We start from the raw sequence: 14,922 nt of genomic DNA, 5'->3' as shown, positions 1-14,922 counted from the left end.
ATCAGTTAGTTCTCCCATAAAAATCAAATCAGCATAGATCCTGGGTCCACTAAACGTCTGCCTTTCGCTTTCAAATCAATTCTGCATTTTTAATGTATTATAATGCAACGAGTCTTTGTTTCTACAGCAACCATTTACAAAGTCACACCCCCTTCCTCTTCTGAAACAGGCTCTGGCACACCCCTTTTTGAGCCCCGCCCTCTCTCTAGCAGTGCACCAATTGTATCTAGTGACTTGCCTGGTCACCTGATCTCCCCCACAGAACTTTGCATCTTTGGTCCTCTTCTGCTGCACCGGCGGCCATTTGGTGAACCCGCCGAGCCGAATCTTTTTTTCGCCGATCGATCACAGGAGAACGAATCTCTTCCCCGCCCCCCCCCCCCCATACATTGATTAATAATTTAACTTCTCATTGCTCAAACCTGCCGTTTAATTTAAAAATAAAAAAAAAAACCAAGACACATTATTCCATATTTTGTATTTATTATATTAGTGGCTGCATTGAGTCTATACAAAAAAAAACATAACAGTAAGTAGCAAAACTGTATTTCTCTAAGTCAGAAAATTGCTTATTTCAGAGCTTGTGACAAAAAAATAAAATGTTTTTCCCCCTCCAACTACGGAAAATCCTGATTGCAAAAAAAAAAAAACAATCATCCCCACACAAGCAACAGATTAAATTGTATTTATTGCCGGTATAACAGATACTTTATCCACTGATGAAAAACAACTTTCGGGTTAAAAAACAAAAAAAAAGTGTATTTACATTTTTTTATTTTTTGGGGAAAAAAAATTCTGCATAAATGTATATAGTTTTTACCTTTTGTAAATAATATTAGTGTTGAGTTAAGTGACACCTTGCTCTAAATGAATAACCCTTTACCTGGGGAGGGGGGTGGGGGGGGGGTTTAACCTGAATATCGAACTCCGCAAGAATTAAAAACAATTTTGACATTATTTTAAATCCGTCCCCCTGCCCGGCAATATTCTAAAGCAAACAGATCGCAGAGGATTAAAAAAAAACAAAATTTATTTTAAAATTGCAACCAAAATAAAGAAAATTGATCATTATACCAAGCAGAGACAATAGGATGGAATTTGCGTTGGGGTTTTATTTAATACGACATGTAAGGGGGAAGGGGGGGGGGGGGAATATATGGACGCCAAAACTTTAAGCGTGTTGGAAAACCAAGATGTGGGAATTCAGCAGGTAAATGGAAGGCTAAAATGATCCTTTTATTGGGAGGATTAAGTCATTACATTCTGGTTGCCAAATATTTGTTCTCCCCGTGGAAGAAACTATTTGTTATGGATAAAGCTTATTGGCGACTCCTCAGACTCTCGCTAATCAACCTGTGTGACCGATCCCAGGCAGTATATAGTGTCCTGAGCGCGTGGGGGGAACACACGCTTAATAATTCCCCCAAACTGTGTGACCGATCCCAGGCAGTATATAGTGTCCTGAGTGCGTGGGGGGAACACACGCTTAATAATCCCCCAAACTGTGTGACCGATCCCAGGCAGTATATAGTGTCCTGAGTGCGTGGGGGGAACACACGCTTAATCCCCCAAACTGTGTGACCGATCCCAGGCAGTATATAGTGTCCTGAGCGCGCGGGGGAACACACACTTAATAATCCCCCAAACTGTGTGACCGATCCCAGGCAGTATATAGTGTCCTGAGCGCGTGGGGGGAACACACGCTTAATAATCCCCCAAACTGTGTGACCGATCCCAGGCAGTATATAGTGTCCTGAGCACGTGGGGGGAACACACGCTTAATAATCTCCCAAACTGCCCCTCAGTGTGTGCAGGCAGCTTGTGGGGGGATAGCGGTCACTCACTGAGGGTGCTTCCAAAGTCACTCCCCACAATGCCTTGCTGCTGTGGATGCAAAGCATTGTGGGAAGCTCCTGCAGTCAGTGACCGCGCTAAGGCGCAGTTTGGGGACCTTACCAAGTGCGCAGACCCCCACGGGCTCAGGAAACCCGCAATACCGCCTGGGAGCCGCCATCACAGACGTGTGTGTTCTGGTGAAACCCCTCGGAGACGGGGAAATCGCTCGGCTAAAGTGACGGAAACACCCGGCAGGTTTTTAAAAGCGGCAGTACCGGCACACCCGCAAAAAAACTAAAAATGCAGAACAGTTTGTTTAGCGATCCCCTTTTGCATATATATAAAAAAAAACAAAAAACAAGATATTGTGCTCTGTGTTTTATTTACATTTCGCCATGCGCACTCCTCTTGGTCGCCGTGACCGGGCAATAGGTAGCTAGGAAATAAACCGCCTATAATAAAAAAACGAGCCGACTTAACAAAAAGGCCAACTAAAAATGGAAGTCGCCGTTTCACGTGAATAGCCGTAAGAAACAAAAAAAAAAAAAAGGAGTGAATACAGAAGGGGGGAAAAAAATCCAACAAACAAAATGGCGTCCTCTGTGAGGACGAGTTATTGGTACCTACCCTGTGCACTGACCCGGTTCTTCTAAAAAAAAAAACAGAATATAGACGCTTCTCCCCGACCGTTGGCTCCTATAGGAAGCTCACTGCCTAGCCAGCTACTCGGCTGCATTTCGATGAAGCCATCGGGCGCCAGAGGAAGTGACGCAGAACGCGTGGGGGTTTTATTGGTTCGTTAAGTTAAAAAAAGGGGGGGGAGGGGATGAACAGGAAACCGCTCTAGATGCATCACCAGGCTGCCAGGGGTTAACCAAACCCAATATTAACCAACCCCCTCTATTGGAGGTGTGTATGGGGGGGGGTGTCATTAATACCGCTGCTTTAAGGGTCTGGGGGGGGGGGGTGTCACGGCAAAGCACTGCAGAGGTTGGGTAACCAGGCAAAAAAAACCCGGTGCTTTTGTTTCTGAATATATATTCCTGCAGTGTACTAGCAAAAAGCACTACAAAAAAAAACACAACAATTAAGTGTAAAAACAAGGTGAGGACTGAAGCATTTTGCACCGTTTTAAAATCTTTTAAAAAACAAACAAAAAAAAAAAAAAAGGAAATATATTTATATATATTTATAATATATAGAAAAAAAAACCCCAAACAAAAACTAGGCCAAGACAGGCATTTAGGGCTCGAAACTATGGGGGAGTGTGGGGGGGAGGGGAGAGAGGCGTTAGGGTTTATTCTAAAAAAGCAGGAACCCCCCCGGGGAACGGAGAGGTCATCACGGAGACGCCGGGCCCCCCTCCCCGCACATTACTATAAAATATAAGCTCTTATTAAGGGAATTACAGGGGTTCGGGGAAAAGGTTCGGTGTAGGCACTTTTTTTTTTTCTGTCTTGGTTCACTTTTTGCTTTTTTCTTCCGTAGTAAAAAAAAAAACCTGGGGGGGAGAAGGAGAGAAGAACGAGAGAAGGAGGAGAGAAGAACGAGAGAAGAACGAGAGAAGGAGGAGAGAAGAAGGAGAGAAGGAGGAGAGAAGGAGGAGAGAAGAAGGAGAGAAGAAGGAGAGAAGAAGGAGAGAAGAAGGAGAGAAGAAGGAGAGAAGAAGGAGAGAAGGAGGGGAGAAGAAGGGGAGAAGAAGGAGAGAAGAAGGAGAGAAGAAGGAGAGAAGGAGAGAAGAAGGAGAGAAGAAGGAGAGAAGGAGGAGAGAAGGAGGGGAGAAGAAGGAGAGAAGAAGGAGAGAAGAAGGAGAGAAGGAGGAGAGAAGAACGAGAGAAGAACGAGAGAAGAACGAGAGAAGAACGAGAGAAGAACGAGAGAAGAACGAGAGAAGAACGAGAGAAGAACGAGAGAAGGAGGAGAGAAGAACGAGAGGAGAGAAGAACGAGAGAAGGAGGAGAGAAGGAGGAGAGAAGGAGGAGAGGAGGAGAGAAGAACGAGAGATGGTTAAAAAAAGGTTGGAGGTGTCCCGGGAAACAATTACAGGCGGGTAATGGACAGACCGCTAATCTGCCTAATATGTCTCAGTGTATATAGCAATAGGGAAGGGTTATATGAGGTAAAAGAAGGAGTTATAGGGGTAATAGGAGGGGTTGTATCTGGCAATAGGAGTTATAGGGAGGGGTTATATGGGGTAATAGGAGGAGTTATAGGGAGGGATTATATGGGGTAATAGGAGGAGTTATAGGGAGGGGTATATGGGTAATAGGAGGAGTTATAGGGGTAATAGGAGGGGTTGTATCTGGCAATAGGAGTTATAGGGAGGGGTTATATGGGGTAATAGGAAGAGTTATAGGGGTAATGGGAGGGGTTGTATCTGGCAATAGGAGTTATAGGGAGCGGTTATATGGGTAATAGGAGGAGTTATAGGGAGGGATTATATGGGGTCATAGGAGGAGTTATAGGGAGGGATTATATGGGGTAATAGGAGGAGTTATAGGGAGGGATTATATGGGGTAATAGGAGGAGTTCTAGGGAGGGGTTATATGGGGTAATAGGAGGAGTTATAGGGAACGGTTATATGGGGTAATAGGAGGAGTTATAGGGAGGGGTAATATGGGGTAATAGGAGGCGTTATAGGGAGGGGGTATATGGGGTAGTAGGAGTTATATGGATGAAATGGAAGCGCTGTAGTGCGCCGTTACATGGAGCGGCGAGACGGAAAGGTTTATAATAAACAGTACAGGTTAGCCGCGGCTTGGCTCGCGCGCATTATAATGGGAACATACGCAGCCAATCCCTCGCCAAGCGGCGCATTACACGGCTCGGGGCCAAGCAACACACACCCCCCTACAGGCCCTCTGTGCGCCTCCCAATGTGAGCGCCCTATACAAGCACCCCGTCCCACCTGGTGAGCGGGGTGCCCCAGCGAGGGCACGGGTGGGGGGTGGGGGGAGCGGTACCTTGTGCAAGTGGCAGAGGCGCGTCTAGGCCATCATGTTCTCCGAGTACATCCTGCCTCCGTGTTCGCTGTACGCGTCCAATGGGTACTCCTCCATGTCGCCTCCCATGTGATCCAGGGGGATGTCGTCAGTGTACATGGCACGGTAAGTCTCCATCTCTGCGGGGGGCACAACGAGAGCATTGCGGGTCACGCCGAGGACAGGAGGCCGCGTCCGTCCCCAAGCTCCGGGACAGGCGGCCGCGTCCGCCCTCAAGCTCCGGGACAGGCGGCCGCGTCCGTCCCCAAGCTCCGGGACAGGCGGCCGCGTCCGTCCCCAAGCTCCGGGACAGGCGGCCGCGTCCGTCCCCAAGCTCCGGGACAGGCGGCCGCGTCCGTCCCCAAGCTTTGATAGCCATCTGTGCTGAAGCAGGGATATCCTGAACTGTTGGCGGCCCTTGCGGACTGGAGTTGGCCACCCCCCCTGCTTTACATTTCTTTCCACCACACGCAGCACGCGCCCACCGCCTAGCCCCCCCCTCAATAAATAAACTACTTATACACTGTAAATACAGCGGCCGGAAGGAATAAGTACAATACAGCCGGATTATAGTACGCACACGAGATTCAGGCCCTGTATTCATCCCTACAGGCCACTGGTTTGGAGCGATGAGTTTACCATTACATGTACACACACTCCACCACGAGCCATAGCAGCGCGCATGCGTACAAATTGTGTGTAGTGTAGAGCTGCGGCACTCGGTGCGCAGAGGCGCAGTGTGAAGACTTCCTACGCACCCAGAATCGTAGCACAAAACCGCCGCACCCTGGAAGTGTAATAGGGTCACACGGAGGTACACATTTAGCCGAACATTTCAGGGATTGCACCCCCCGAAACAGTATGCTCATGGCTGCAAATAAATGAACATTTCCTAATGTCCCAGTGACCCCGTTACACGTTCCTGCCGGCGTGCAGAGAGGTTTGTTGTAGTTCGGGGTGGCTGTTCACCCCTCACCCCGACGGGATAAACTCCCAGGTGTCCCTAGCGACAGCTTCTCCCCTCTGGCCTTCGACACAACCCGCTCTCGGCCAAACACCGCAACGCTTCCCAGCTGTAGGAGCGCAGATCCGCTACACATCTAAACATATACACAGCGATGAAACGAGCGCCACGTACCATCGGGGTAAGGATCGTTCAGGGGGATCATGCTCTGCGCCTGCGGGAGGGGGGAAAGTCAGTTACAATAAAATTAGAAGAAAAAAAAACTAATAAATAAAAAAAATTAACAGATTGTAAAAACAAGAGGAGGGAGAGGTGGTGTGTGTGTGTGTGTGTTGGTGTGTGTGTTGGTGTGTTGGTGTGTGTGTTGGTGTGTTGGTGTGTGTGTTGGTGTGTGTGTTGGTGTGTGTGTTGGTGTGTGTGTTGGTGTGTTTGTTGGTGTGTGTGTTGGTGTGTGTGTTGGTGTGTGTGTTGGTGTGTGTGTTGGTGTGTGTGTTGGTGTGTGTGTTGGTGTGTGTGTTGGTGTGTGTGTTGGTGTGTGTGTTGGTGTGTTGGTGTGTGTGTTGGTGTGTGTGTTGGTGTGTGTGTTGGTGTGTTGGTGTGTGTGTTGGTGTGTTGGTGTATGTGTTGGTGTGTTGGTGTGTGTGTTGGTGCGTGTGTGTGTGTGTTGGTGCGTGTGTGTGTGTGTGTGTTGGTGCGTGTGTGTGTGTGTGTGTGTTGGTGCGTGTGTGTGTGTGTGTGTGTTGGTGCGTGTGTGTGTTGGTGCGTGTGTGTGTGTTGGTGCGTGTGTGTGTGTGTGTTGGTGCGTGTGTGTGTGTGTGTTGGTGCGTGTGTGTGTGTGTGTGTTGGTGCGTGTGTGTGTGTTGGTGCGTGTGTGTGTGTGTGTGTTGGTGCGTGTGTGTGTGTGTGTGTGTGTTGGTGCGTGTGTGTGTGTGTGTTGGTGCGTGTGTGTGTGTTGGTGCGTGTGTGTGTGTTGGTGCGTGTGTGTGTGTGTGTTGGTGCGTGTGTGTGTGTGTGTTGGTGCGTGTGTGTGTGTGTGTGTTGGTGCGTGTGTGTGTGTTGGTGCGTGTGTGTGTGTTGGTGCGTGTGTGTGTGTTGGTGCGTGTGTGTGTGTTGGTGCGTGTGTGGTGGTGTGTGGTGGTGTGTGTGGTGGTGTGTGTGGTGGTGTGTGTGGTGGTGTGTGTGGTGGTGTGTGTGGTGTGTGTGTGTGGTGGTGTGTGTGTGGTGGTGTGTGTGTGGTGGTGTGTGTGGTGGTGTGTGGTGGTATAAAGTGTATATGGATATAAAGTGTATAGTGTGGGGCTGAAGGAGCAGCTCAGTGAGTAACACAGAATTTGGAGCAGAGGTAACCGGTTCAATTCCCGGGGTCGGCTCCTTGTGACCTTGGGCACGTCACTTTACCTCCCTGTGCCTCCAGCACCAAAAACAGAGTGTAAGCTCCGCGGGGCAGGGACCCTGCGCCTGCAAAATGTCTCTGTAACGCGCTACGTATAACTAGCAGCGCTATACAAGACCACGCTGTTATTATAGTGAGAGAAAGGCGATCTTACTCTAATACAAGGTGGGGGGAGGATCTGTGCCAGACGTGAGGGTGCGTTAATGTACTTTCCCTGCTCATGTGAGTTACACGCGGTGCGCGTGCTCCACGCAGAGCCCGGTAACAGAGAGCGCCCCAGGACACCTTGCGCTCCCACCCCCATCATCGCGTTTAGGGCTCCCGCTTACCGCTTCCCAGGCTGCGGGGTCCTGGCGGAAGATGGCGTTGGTGAGCTCCACGGAGACGCGCTTCCTGTAATCCGGGTTCTTGTCCTCGGAGATGCGGAACAGGACGGCAGCGGCGTACGTGGCTGGAGAGAAAAGAAAACGGTCGTTCCCAAACGCTCGGAAAACCCGGGGGGGGAACCGAGGCGCGCTTCGCCATAAAGGGGCCATGTCTAGTAAACGGTGTTACACCACAAGACACCTTACTGCTCAGTCACTGGGAAAAAAGGTCTCGCGAGCAACATTTACCAAAGCCGGGACGGGAGAAGCTTTGCTTAGCGAATATGGCCCTTACACATTAGGCCTCGCATAGAGGAGAACATCAGATTTGAAATATTCGCCCATCATCCATAACCTTGGAGTAGGCGAGGGGGGGAGGGGGGGCAGGGGGGAGATCTGTGACATTCGGTTAACGCGATCCACTTCGCTTGCTTAGAACTGAACGTTTAAACACAGCAGTAATGCAACACGGCGACAGAACACTTTGGGTTGGAGGAAGGGTCGCGAGTTTGACCTTTGCTGACGTTTAGTTGGGGGTTTTGCCCACGTGAGAAGGGGTGAGAAGGGGTGAGAAGGGGTGCCGGGTGCAGATAACTGCAACTGGGGCACGGATCCCAAATCAAAATAAAGTTAAAAAAACAAAACAGAAATGAGGGTTGTCCATCACAAGTTAGTTACCCAAGCAGTATAAGGGTGCCTACAAAGCAGAGTACATAACAGACGCACACACCCAATTCCTGTTACCCCATTTCAAAAATAGAAGCTGTCTGACCCGCATTCTCTCACCTGACCCCTCACTATCAGAAAGTACAAGCTCTCTGCGCCAACCAAGCATACGCTCAATAGGGACACACACACACACACACACACACTATAAAGGGTCACCCTCTTACACACTATAAAGGGTCACCCTCTTACACACTATAAAGGGTCACCCTCTTACACCCTATAAAGGGACGGACACACACACACACACACACACTATAAAGGGTCACCCTCTTACACCCTATAAAGGGTCACCCTCTTACACCCTATAAAGGGTCACCCTCTTACACCCTATAAAGGGTCACCCTCTTACACCCTATAAAGGGTCACCCTCTTACACCCTATAAAGGGTCACCCTCTTACACCCTATAAAGGGTCACCCTCTTACACCCTATAAAGGGTCACCCTCTTACACCCTATAAAGGGTCACCCTCTTACACCCTATAAAGGGTCACCCTCTTACACCCTATAAAGGGTCACCCTCTTACACCCTATAAAGGGTCACCCTCTTACACCCTATAAAGGGTCACCCTCTTACACCCTATAAAGGGTCACCCTCTAACACCCTATAAAGGGTCACCCTCTAACACCCTATAAAGGGTCACCCTCTTACACCCTATAAAGGGACACACACACACGTTCGTTGCCTCTGCATTGTATCTCGGGACATACAGGCTGTTACACCCCCCTGTGCCTTTCCTTTATAAATAACCAGACCCCCCCCCCCCCCCACACCACCCTCCTCCTCCGTCCCCCGCTCACCGGTGCCCTCGTTACGAGAGTGCAGCAGCTCCATGAGCGGGGCGGAGGCTCCCTCCGAGTCGATGGTATCCGCCGCCTCCTTGTCCTGGGCCAGTTCGCACAGCACGCCGGCCGCCACGCGCTGGATATTCTCCACGGGGGAGTACAGGAGCTGCCGGGGAGGGAGGGGATGGGGGGGGAACAGCAGCAGCTTAGCAAAGCATTCAACAGGGTCCGTCTTCACAGAGCTCTCGTCACCTTCAAGGCTCATTAAAAAACAAAGATGGCGGCACCCCGGCAGAGATGGGACGACCGGCCAAAGTGAAGAGCTTTTGCAGAGCTGTTCTAACGATCAGAACAAAGTACCCTCATGAAAGTCCAACAGGACCCCCCAATGTGAGACTTGCTACAGTTGCTATATATCTATCTATCTATATAAAAATACTATCAAGCATTTTACCAACCAGAAAGCCGCCAACGTCCACGACTTGCTTATTGCTGTGCGCATACCCCCAACGCACTTACACCGCCTGGCGCTGGGGACATAATGAGACCGGTATGGACGAGGCTGTGAGAGCCCTTAAGATCCAGCAGATGGCACTTCATCCCATCGCTACCCCACCTCTGCTAAAGTAACAGCGGCCTGCCCCCGTATAACACCCCCCCCCCCCCGCCCGCCTCTGTGCCAGAAATATGGATCTAGTTAATGGAGCAATTAGCCGCATGGATTACTAATTAATGAGGCAGCACGCCTCCAGCCCTGAACTCTCATCCCGATCAATTATAGCGTGCGGGGAAGGGGGGGCGCAGACAGCTCGAACCCGGGGACCTGAGTGGCATCCGGCTGTCACCACGGCAGCTCACGCACATATTAATGCTGCCGCTGGGGTTGTGGGGAGGGGGCCCAGCGCGCACAGCGTTTACATGCACAGCAGTGGGTGGGGGCTCCGCTGTGTGGGAAGGTGTTGTGGTCGCTCAATCTTGAGGTTACTGCTTGCAATTGACAGAGTCCCCCCCCCCCCCACCCCCCTTTGTATGCATTAAAGGAGACCCCCTCCCCCCCCGCTTGATATCCCAATTAAGTGTCAAAATAAAATAAAATCGGCTACTTCCACCTCGGAAAGAGCGCAGCTCGTGACCGGCCCATACTATGCATCTGTGACCGGGAGGTAGTCAAACCGAGGGGCGGCCATCTTGTGGTATCCCAGGTCATGCGAGTTTAACACAAGTCGATTTTGAGAAAGGAGACGGGACGCAGGGAGAGGGTCCTTTCTAGCAACGTCTGAACAGAACAGAACAGAAAGTGATATAGGGCGACTGCCAACGGCCCTCGTAGCCTCTTGAAACCGCAGTCGGAGGACCCTTGGACCCTGGCTGGCAGGCTGCCCGTTAGCAGCCGCTTTAAGTTTCTCCACCCAGGAGGAAGTTGCACAGAGAACAAAGTCCGGGGTCCTTATCCCGGGTGGTTTCGGGGTAGGAGCGGGGCCCGGAAGCATGAAATCTCCCGTGTACTCGGCCGCTCGGGAGAACTGTTGGGCCAATTCAGCCGCGATGCCCAAACTCGCGTCGTGACGCCGCTTAGAGAGACGCTGTGGGGGGGGGGGGGGGGGTATGGAAGCGCCGGGGGCCCACGACAGTCAGCACGCGCGGTGCGCCCTCAACGCCTGCGCCTCTGGACACGCCAGCAGTGGAACGGTGATGCCGTGGCGGTGACAGGACTATATCCTGGCTACAGATGAAAAAAGAAAGACTCCATACTGTGGCCCCGACCTGCAGACATCGCGCCCATATTAAAAATAACGGGAGGGTCTGTGCCAGCTTAACTTTTTATATCCCAGCTTGTTGCAAACAGTGAGCGGTTAACCAAATGCATAACACCAACTTAGACTGCCCCCCCCCCCATATTCCTTCATGTGACGATCCCACTTCTGCCACCAATTCTTCCTCAACGGTGACCCTCCCCATTATTGGTCCCTTCTGCTCTCATTGTCTCAGAGTGGTTGGTTGTCCCAGTACTGCCATCTTGGAGCGCCATTATTGCAGGCGTCCCCAGAGACTGTTCTGCACCTTGACCGTGGCACCCCACCGGGAGCTGCCTCCTGCGCGCCCACGTGCGGCGCTGTGCCCGCTGGCACGACTCACCTGCACGAACAGGGGGATGGTGTTGAGCCGGTAGATTTCCATGCGGTTCATGGGCTCCCGGGCGAGGATGTGCAGGGCGCCGGTACAGCCTTCTACAATCTCCTCCATCTTCACTCCGTCCTGGGAGGGGCGGGAGAGACGGGGCGGGTGGGTCAGTAAGAACATGGGCAGATTGGTATTAGCTCCACACGTCTCCGAGCACAACACTTAAATAAAAAGTCTACGGGCAAACGTCAGAGAAAGGGCTTTCATTGGGGAGGCCTTCACCCAAGAGTGTGTGTGTGTGTGTGTGTGTGTGTGTGTGTGTGTGTGTGTGTGTGTGTGTGTGTGTGTGTGTGTGTGTTTATATAGATATATAGATATATAGATATATAGATATATAGATATATATGTTCGACAAACCTATACATTTGCTCGCCCCGGGCGAGTGGATTTAACATCGTGGCGAGTAAATATTGGCCCAAGCAGCACACGTGTGGTACTAGGTGGCGAGTAGATTTTTGGTGGTTTGTCGACCAGTGTGTGTGTGTGTGTGTGTGTGTGTGTGTGTGTGTGTGTGGGTGTGTGTGTGTGTGTGTGTGTGTGTGTGTGTGTGTGTGTGTGTGTGTGTGTGTGTGTGTGTGTGTGTATATATATATATATATATATATATATATATATATATATATATATATATATATATAGCCTTCAATGAATGTGTATAAGAGGCCTCCATCCAGAGTCGGCAAGTTGTGTGTGTATAAGAGGCCTTCATTAAGGGGGGGGGGGGGGGAGTTGTATGTATAAGAGGCCTTCAATGTATATGTACAAGAGAGGCCTTCAACGATGGGTGTGGGACCCTCAAAGTGTCAGTTAAGGGAGTGCGAGTAAGAAAAATGCCCCCATTGCTGCTTAAAGCCCCTGCACATTATATGCCAGGACATTGTAGGGTTTCCCTCCCAGCAGAAAGGGTCCTGCTGCTCACAGGTTCCTGCTGCTCACAGGTTCCTGCTGCTCACAGGTTCCTGCTGCTCACAGGTTCCTGCTGCTCACAGGTTCCCGCTGCTCACAGGTTCCCGCTGCTCACAGGTTCCCGCTGCTCACAGGTTCCCGCTGCTCACAGGTTCCCGCTGCTCACAGGTTCCCGCTGCTCACAGGTTCCCGCTGCTCACAGGTTCCCGCTCCTCACAGGTTCCCGCTCCTCACAGGTTCCCGCTCCTCACAGGTTCCCGCTCCTCACAAGTTCCCGCTGCTCACAGGTTCCCGCTGCTCACAGGTTCCCGCTGCTCACAGGTTCCCGCTGCTCACAGGTTCCCGCTGCTCACAGGTTCCCGCTGCTCACAGGTTCCCGCTGCTCACAGGTTCCCGCTCCTCACAGGTTCCTGCTCCTCACAGGTTCCTGCTCCTCACAGGTTCCCGCTCCTCACAAGTTCCTGCTGCTCACAGGTTCCTGCCCACAGGGCCATATCCCGCCGATGGCAAAGGATTCCTTTAGTGTCTCCGTAACGGGGGAGGAATGAGAGTGGGAGGACGCTGAAATCGCACGCGTCCGCTAGGAAATGAGACCGAGGGAGTGTTGGCGTTTCAATGAGACCGAGGGAGTGTTGGCGTTTCACTTCTAACTGCTAAATTATTTACAGGGGACTGAACGAAGCTTTAATCCATTAGCTGCCGGGGGGGAGACAGAGACGCAGAGGGGCTGGGGGGGAGCCAGAGACGCTGAGGGGCCGGTGGGGGGGCAGAGACGCAGAGGGGCCGGGGGGGGGGGGCAGAGACGCAGAGGGGGGGGGGCAGAGACGCAGAGGGCCGGGGGGGGAGGGGCAGAGACGCAGAGGCTTTAAACAAATTCTCTATTCGTCTTTATCCGTCTCCCCCGGCACGGAAGGCGTTAAGTACTATGTATGGACTTAAGGGGGGAGAACTTCTCCCCGTGTCCGTTCTCCATGGACGACACCATTAGATTGTTAGCTCTTCAGGGCGGGGAATCGCAGGGGGGGGGGGGGGGTGGGCGTCACTCACCGTGTACGGCTGTTGCGTCCCGGAAGCCGCGTGCCGCTGGGCGTCCTGGTGGGCTTTGACGAGCAGCTGGACCAGGCGGGGGATGACCCCCGCTTCGTGCAGAGGGGCGTGATTGGCCGGGCACAGGGCCAGGTTTCGGATCAAGCCGACGGTCGCCTGCGGAAAAGGGAACCGAACCGGGGGCGCCACAAGGGTCAGTGGAGCAGTGCGCCGGACGTCTATAGTGATCCCATCCGCGGCGTTGTGCCAGGGGCGGCCAACACCAGTCCTAAAGGGCCACCAACTGGTCAGGATAGCCCCGCTTCAGCACAGGTGGCTCAATCAGTCCTCGCTTCAGCACAGATGGCTCCGTCTTTCGACAGCCACCTTGTGCTGAAGCAGGGATATCCTCAAAACCTCACTTGTTGGTGGCCCTTGAGGGCTGGAGTTGGCCGCCCTGGGGCCAGGAGGAGTGCCAAGTGCCCAGCGGGTTCCCTCCATGTCCAAACCGACTATGGAGCCGTGACCCCCATTCACTTTTTTTCTCCCCCCCTCCCCACCACCACAGCCTCATTCCCCTTTCCCCCTCCCCCACCACAGCCTCATTCCCCTTTCCCCCTCCCCCACCACAGCCTCATTCCCCTTTCCCCCTCCCCCACCACAGCCTCATTCCCCTTTCCCCCTCCCCCCACCACAGCCTCATTCCCCTTTCCCCCTCCCCCACCACAGCCTCATTCCCCTTTCCCCCTCCCCCACCACAGCCTCATTCCCCTTTCCCCTCCCCCCACCACAGCCTCATTCCCCTTTCCCCTCCCCCCACCACAGCCTCATTCCCCTTTCCCCCTCCCCCCACCACAGCCTCATTCCCCTTTCCCCCTCCCCCCACCACAGCCTCATTCCCCTTTCCCCCTCCCCCCACCACAGCCTCATTCCCCTTTCCCCTCCCCCCACCACAGCCTCTTTCCCCTTTCCCCCTCCCCCACCACAGCCTCATTCCCCTTTCCCCTCCCCCCACCACAGCCTCATTCCCCTTTCCCCCTCCCCCACCACAGCCTCTTTCCCCTTTCCCCCTCCCCCACCACAGCCTCATTCCCCTTTCCCCCTCCCCCCACCACAGCCTCATTCCCCTTTCCCCCTCCCCCCACCACAGCCTCATTCCCCTTTCCCCCTCCCCCCACCACAGCCTCATTCCCCTTTCCCCCTCCCCCCACCACAGCCTCATTCCCCTTTCCCCTCCCCCCACCACAGCCTCATTCCCCTTTCCCCTCCCCCCACCACAGCCTCATTCCCCTTTCCCCTCCCCCCACCACAGCCTCATTCCCCTTTCCCCCTCCCCCACCACAGCCTCATTCCCCTTTCCCCTCCCCCCACCACAGCCTCATTCCCCCTTCCCCCTCCCCCCACCACAGCCTCATTCCACTTTCCCCTCCCCCCACCACAGCCTCATTCCCATTTCCCCTCCCCCACCACAGCCTCATTCCCATTTCCCCTCCCCCACCACAGCCTCATTCCCCTTTCCCCTCCCCCCACCACAGCCTCATTCCCCTTTCCCCTCCCCCCACCACAGCCTCATTCCCCTTTCCCCCTCCCCCCACCACAGCCTCATTCCCCTTTCCCCTCCCCCCACCACAGCCTCATTCCCCTTTCCCCACCACAGCCTCATTCCCCTTTCCCCCTCCCCCCACCACAGCCTCATTCCCCTTTCCCCCTCCCCCCACCACAGCCTCATTCCCCTTTCCCCCTCCCCCCACCACAGCC

The 14,922-nt window shown here is 53.1% G+C and overlaps 1 protein-coding gene across 5 annotated transcripts in view; it reads right to left on the bottom strand.

Moving 5' to 3' along the window:
- Positions 1-463: 463 nt before the first annotated feature.
- JUP (junction plakoglobin) overlaps positions 464-14,922 on the bottom strand; it is a 58,327-nt gene continuing 43,868 nt past the window's right edge. For all 5 annotated transcript variants that reach the window (XM_075580306.1, XM_075580307.1, XM_075580309.1 and 2 more), the window contains exons 9-15: positions 13,186-13,341; positions 11,188-11,307; positions 9,067-9,217; positions 7,504-7,625; positions 5,956-5,995; positions 4,800-4,957; positions 464-3,337 (exon numbers count right to left, since the gene is read on the bottom strand). In XM_075580306.1, the coding sequence (XP_075436421.1) occupies positions 4,824-4,957; positions 5,956-5,995; positions 7,504-7,625; positions 9,067-9,217; positions 11,188-11,307; positions 13,186-13,341 (723 nt within the window). In that variant the 3' untranslated portion in view covers positions 464-3,337; positions 4,800-4,823. The remainder of the gene's footprint in view (positions 3,338-4,799; positions 4,958-5,955; positions 5,996-7,503; positions 7,626-9,066; positions 9,218-11,187; positions 11,308-13,185; positions 13,342-14,922) is intronic.

This window comes from Ascaphus truei, chromosome 23, assembly GCF_040206685.1.
Source record: "Ascaphus truei isolate aAscTru1 chromosome 23, aAscTru1.hap1, whole genome shotgun sequence".
Lineage (NCBI taxonomy): Eukaryota > Metazoa > Chordata > Amphibia > Anura > Ascaphidae > Ascaphus > Ascaphus truei.
Note: the sequence above shows the minus strand (reverse complement) of the source record. Positions and strands in the feature narration are given on the sequence as shown.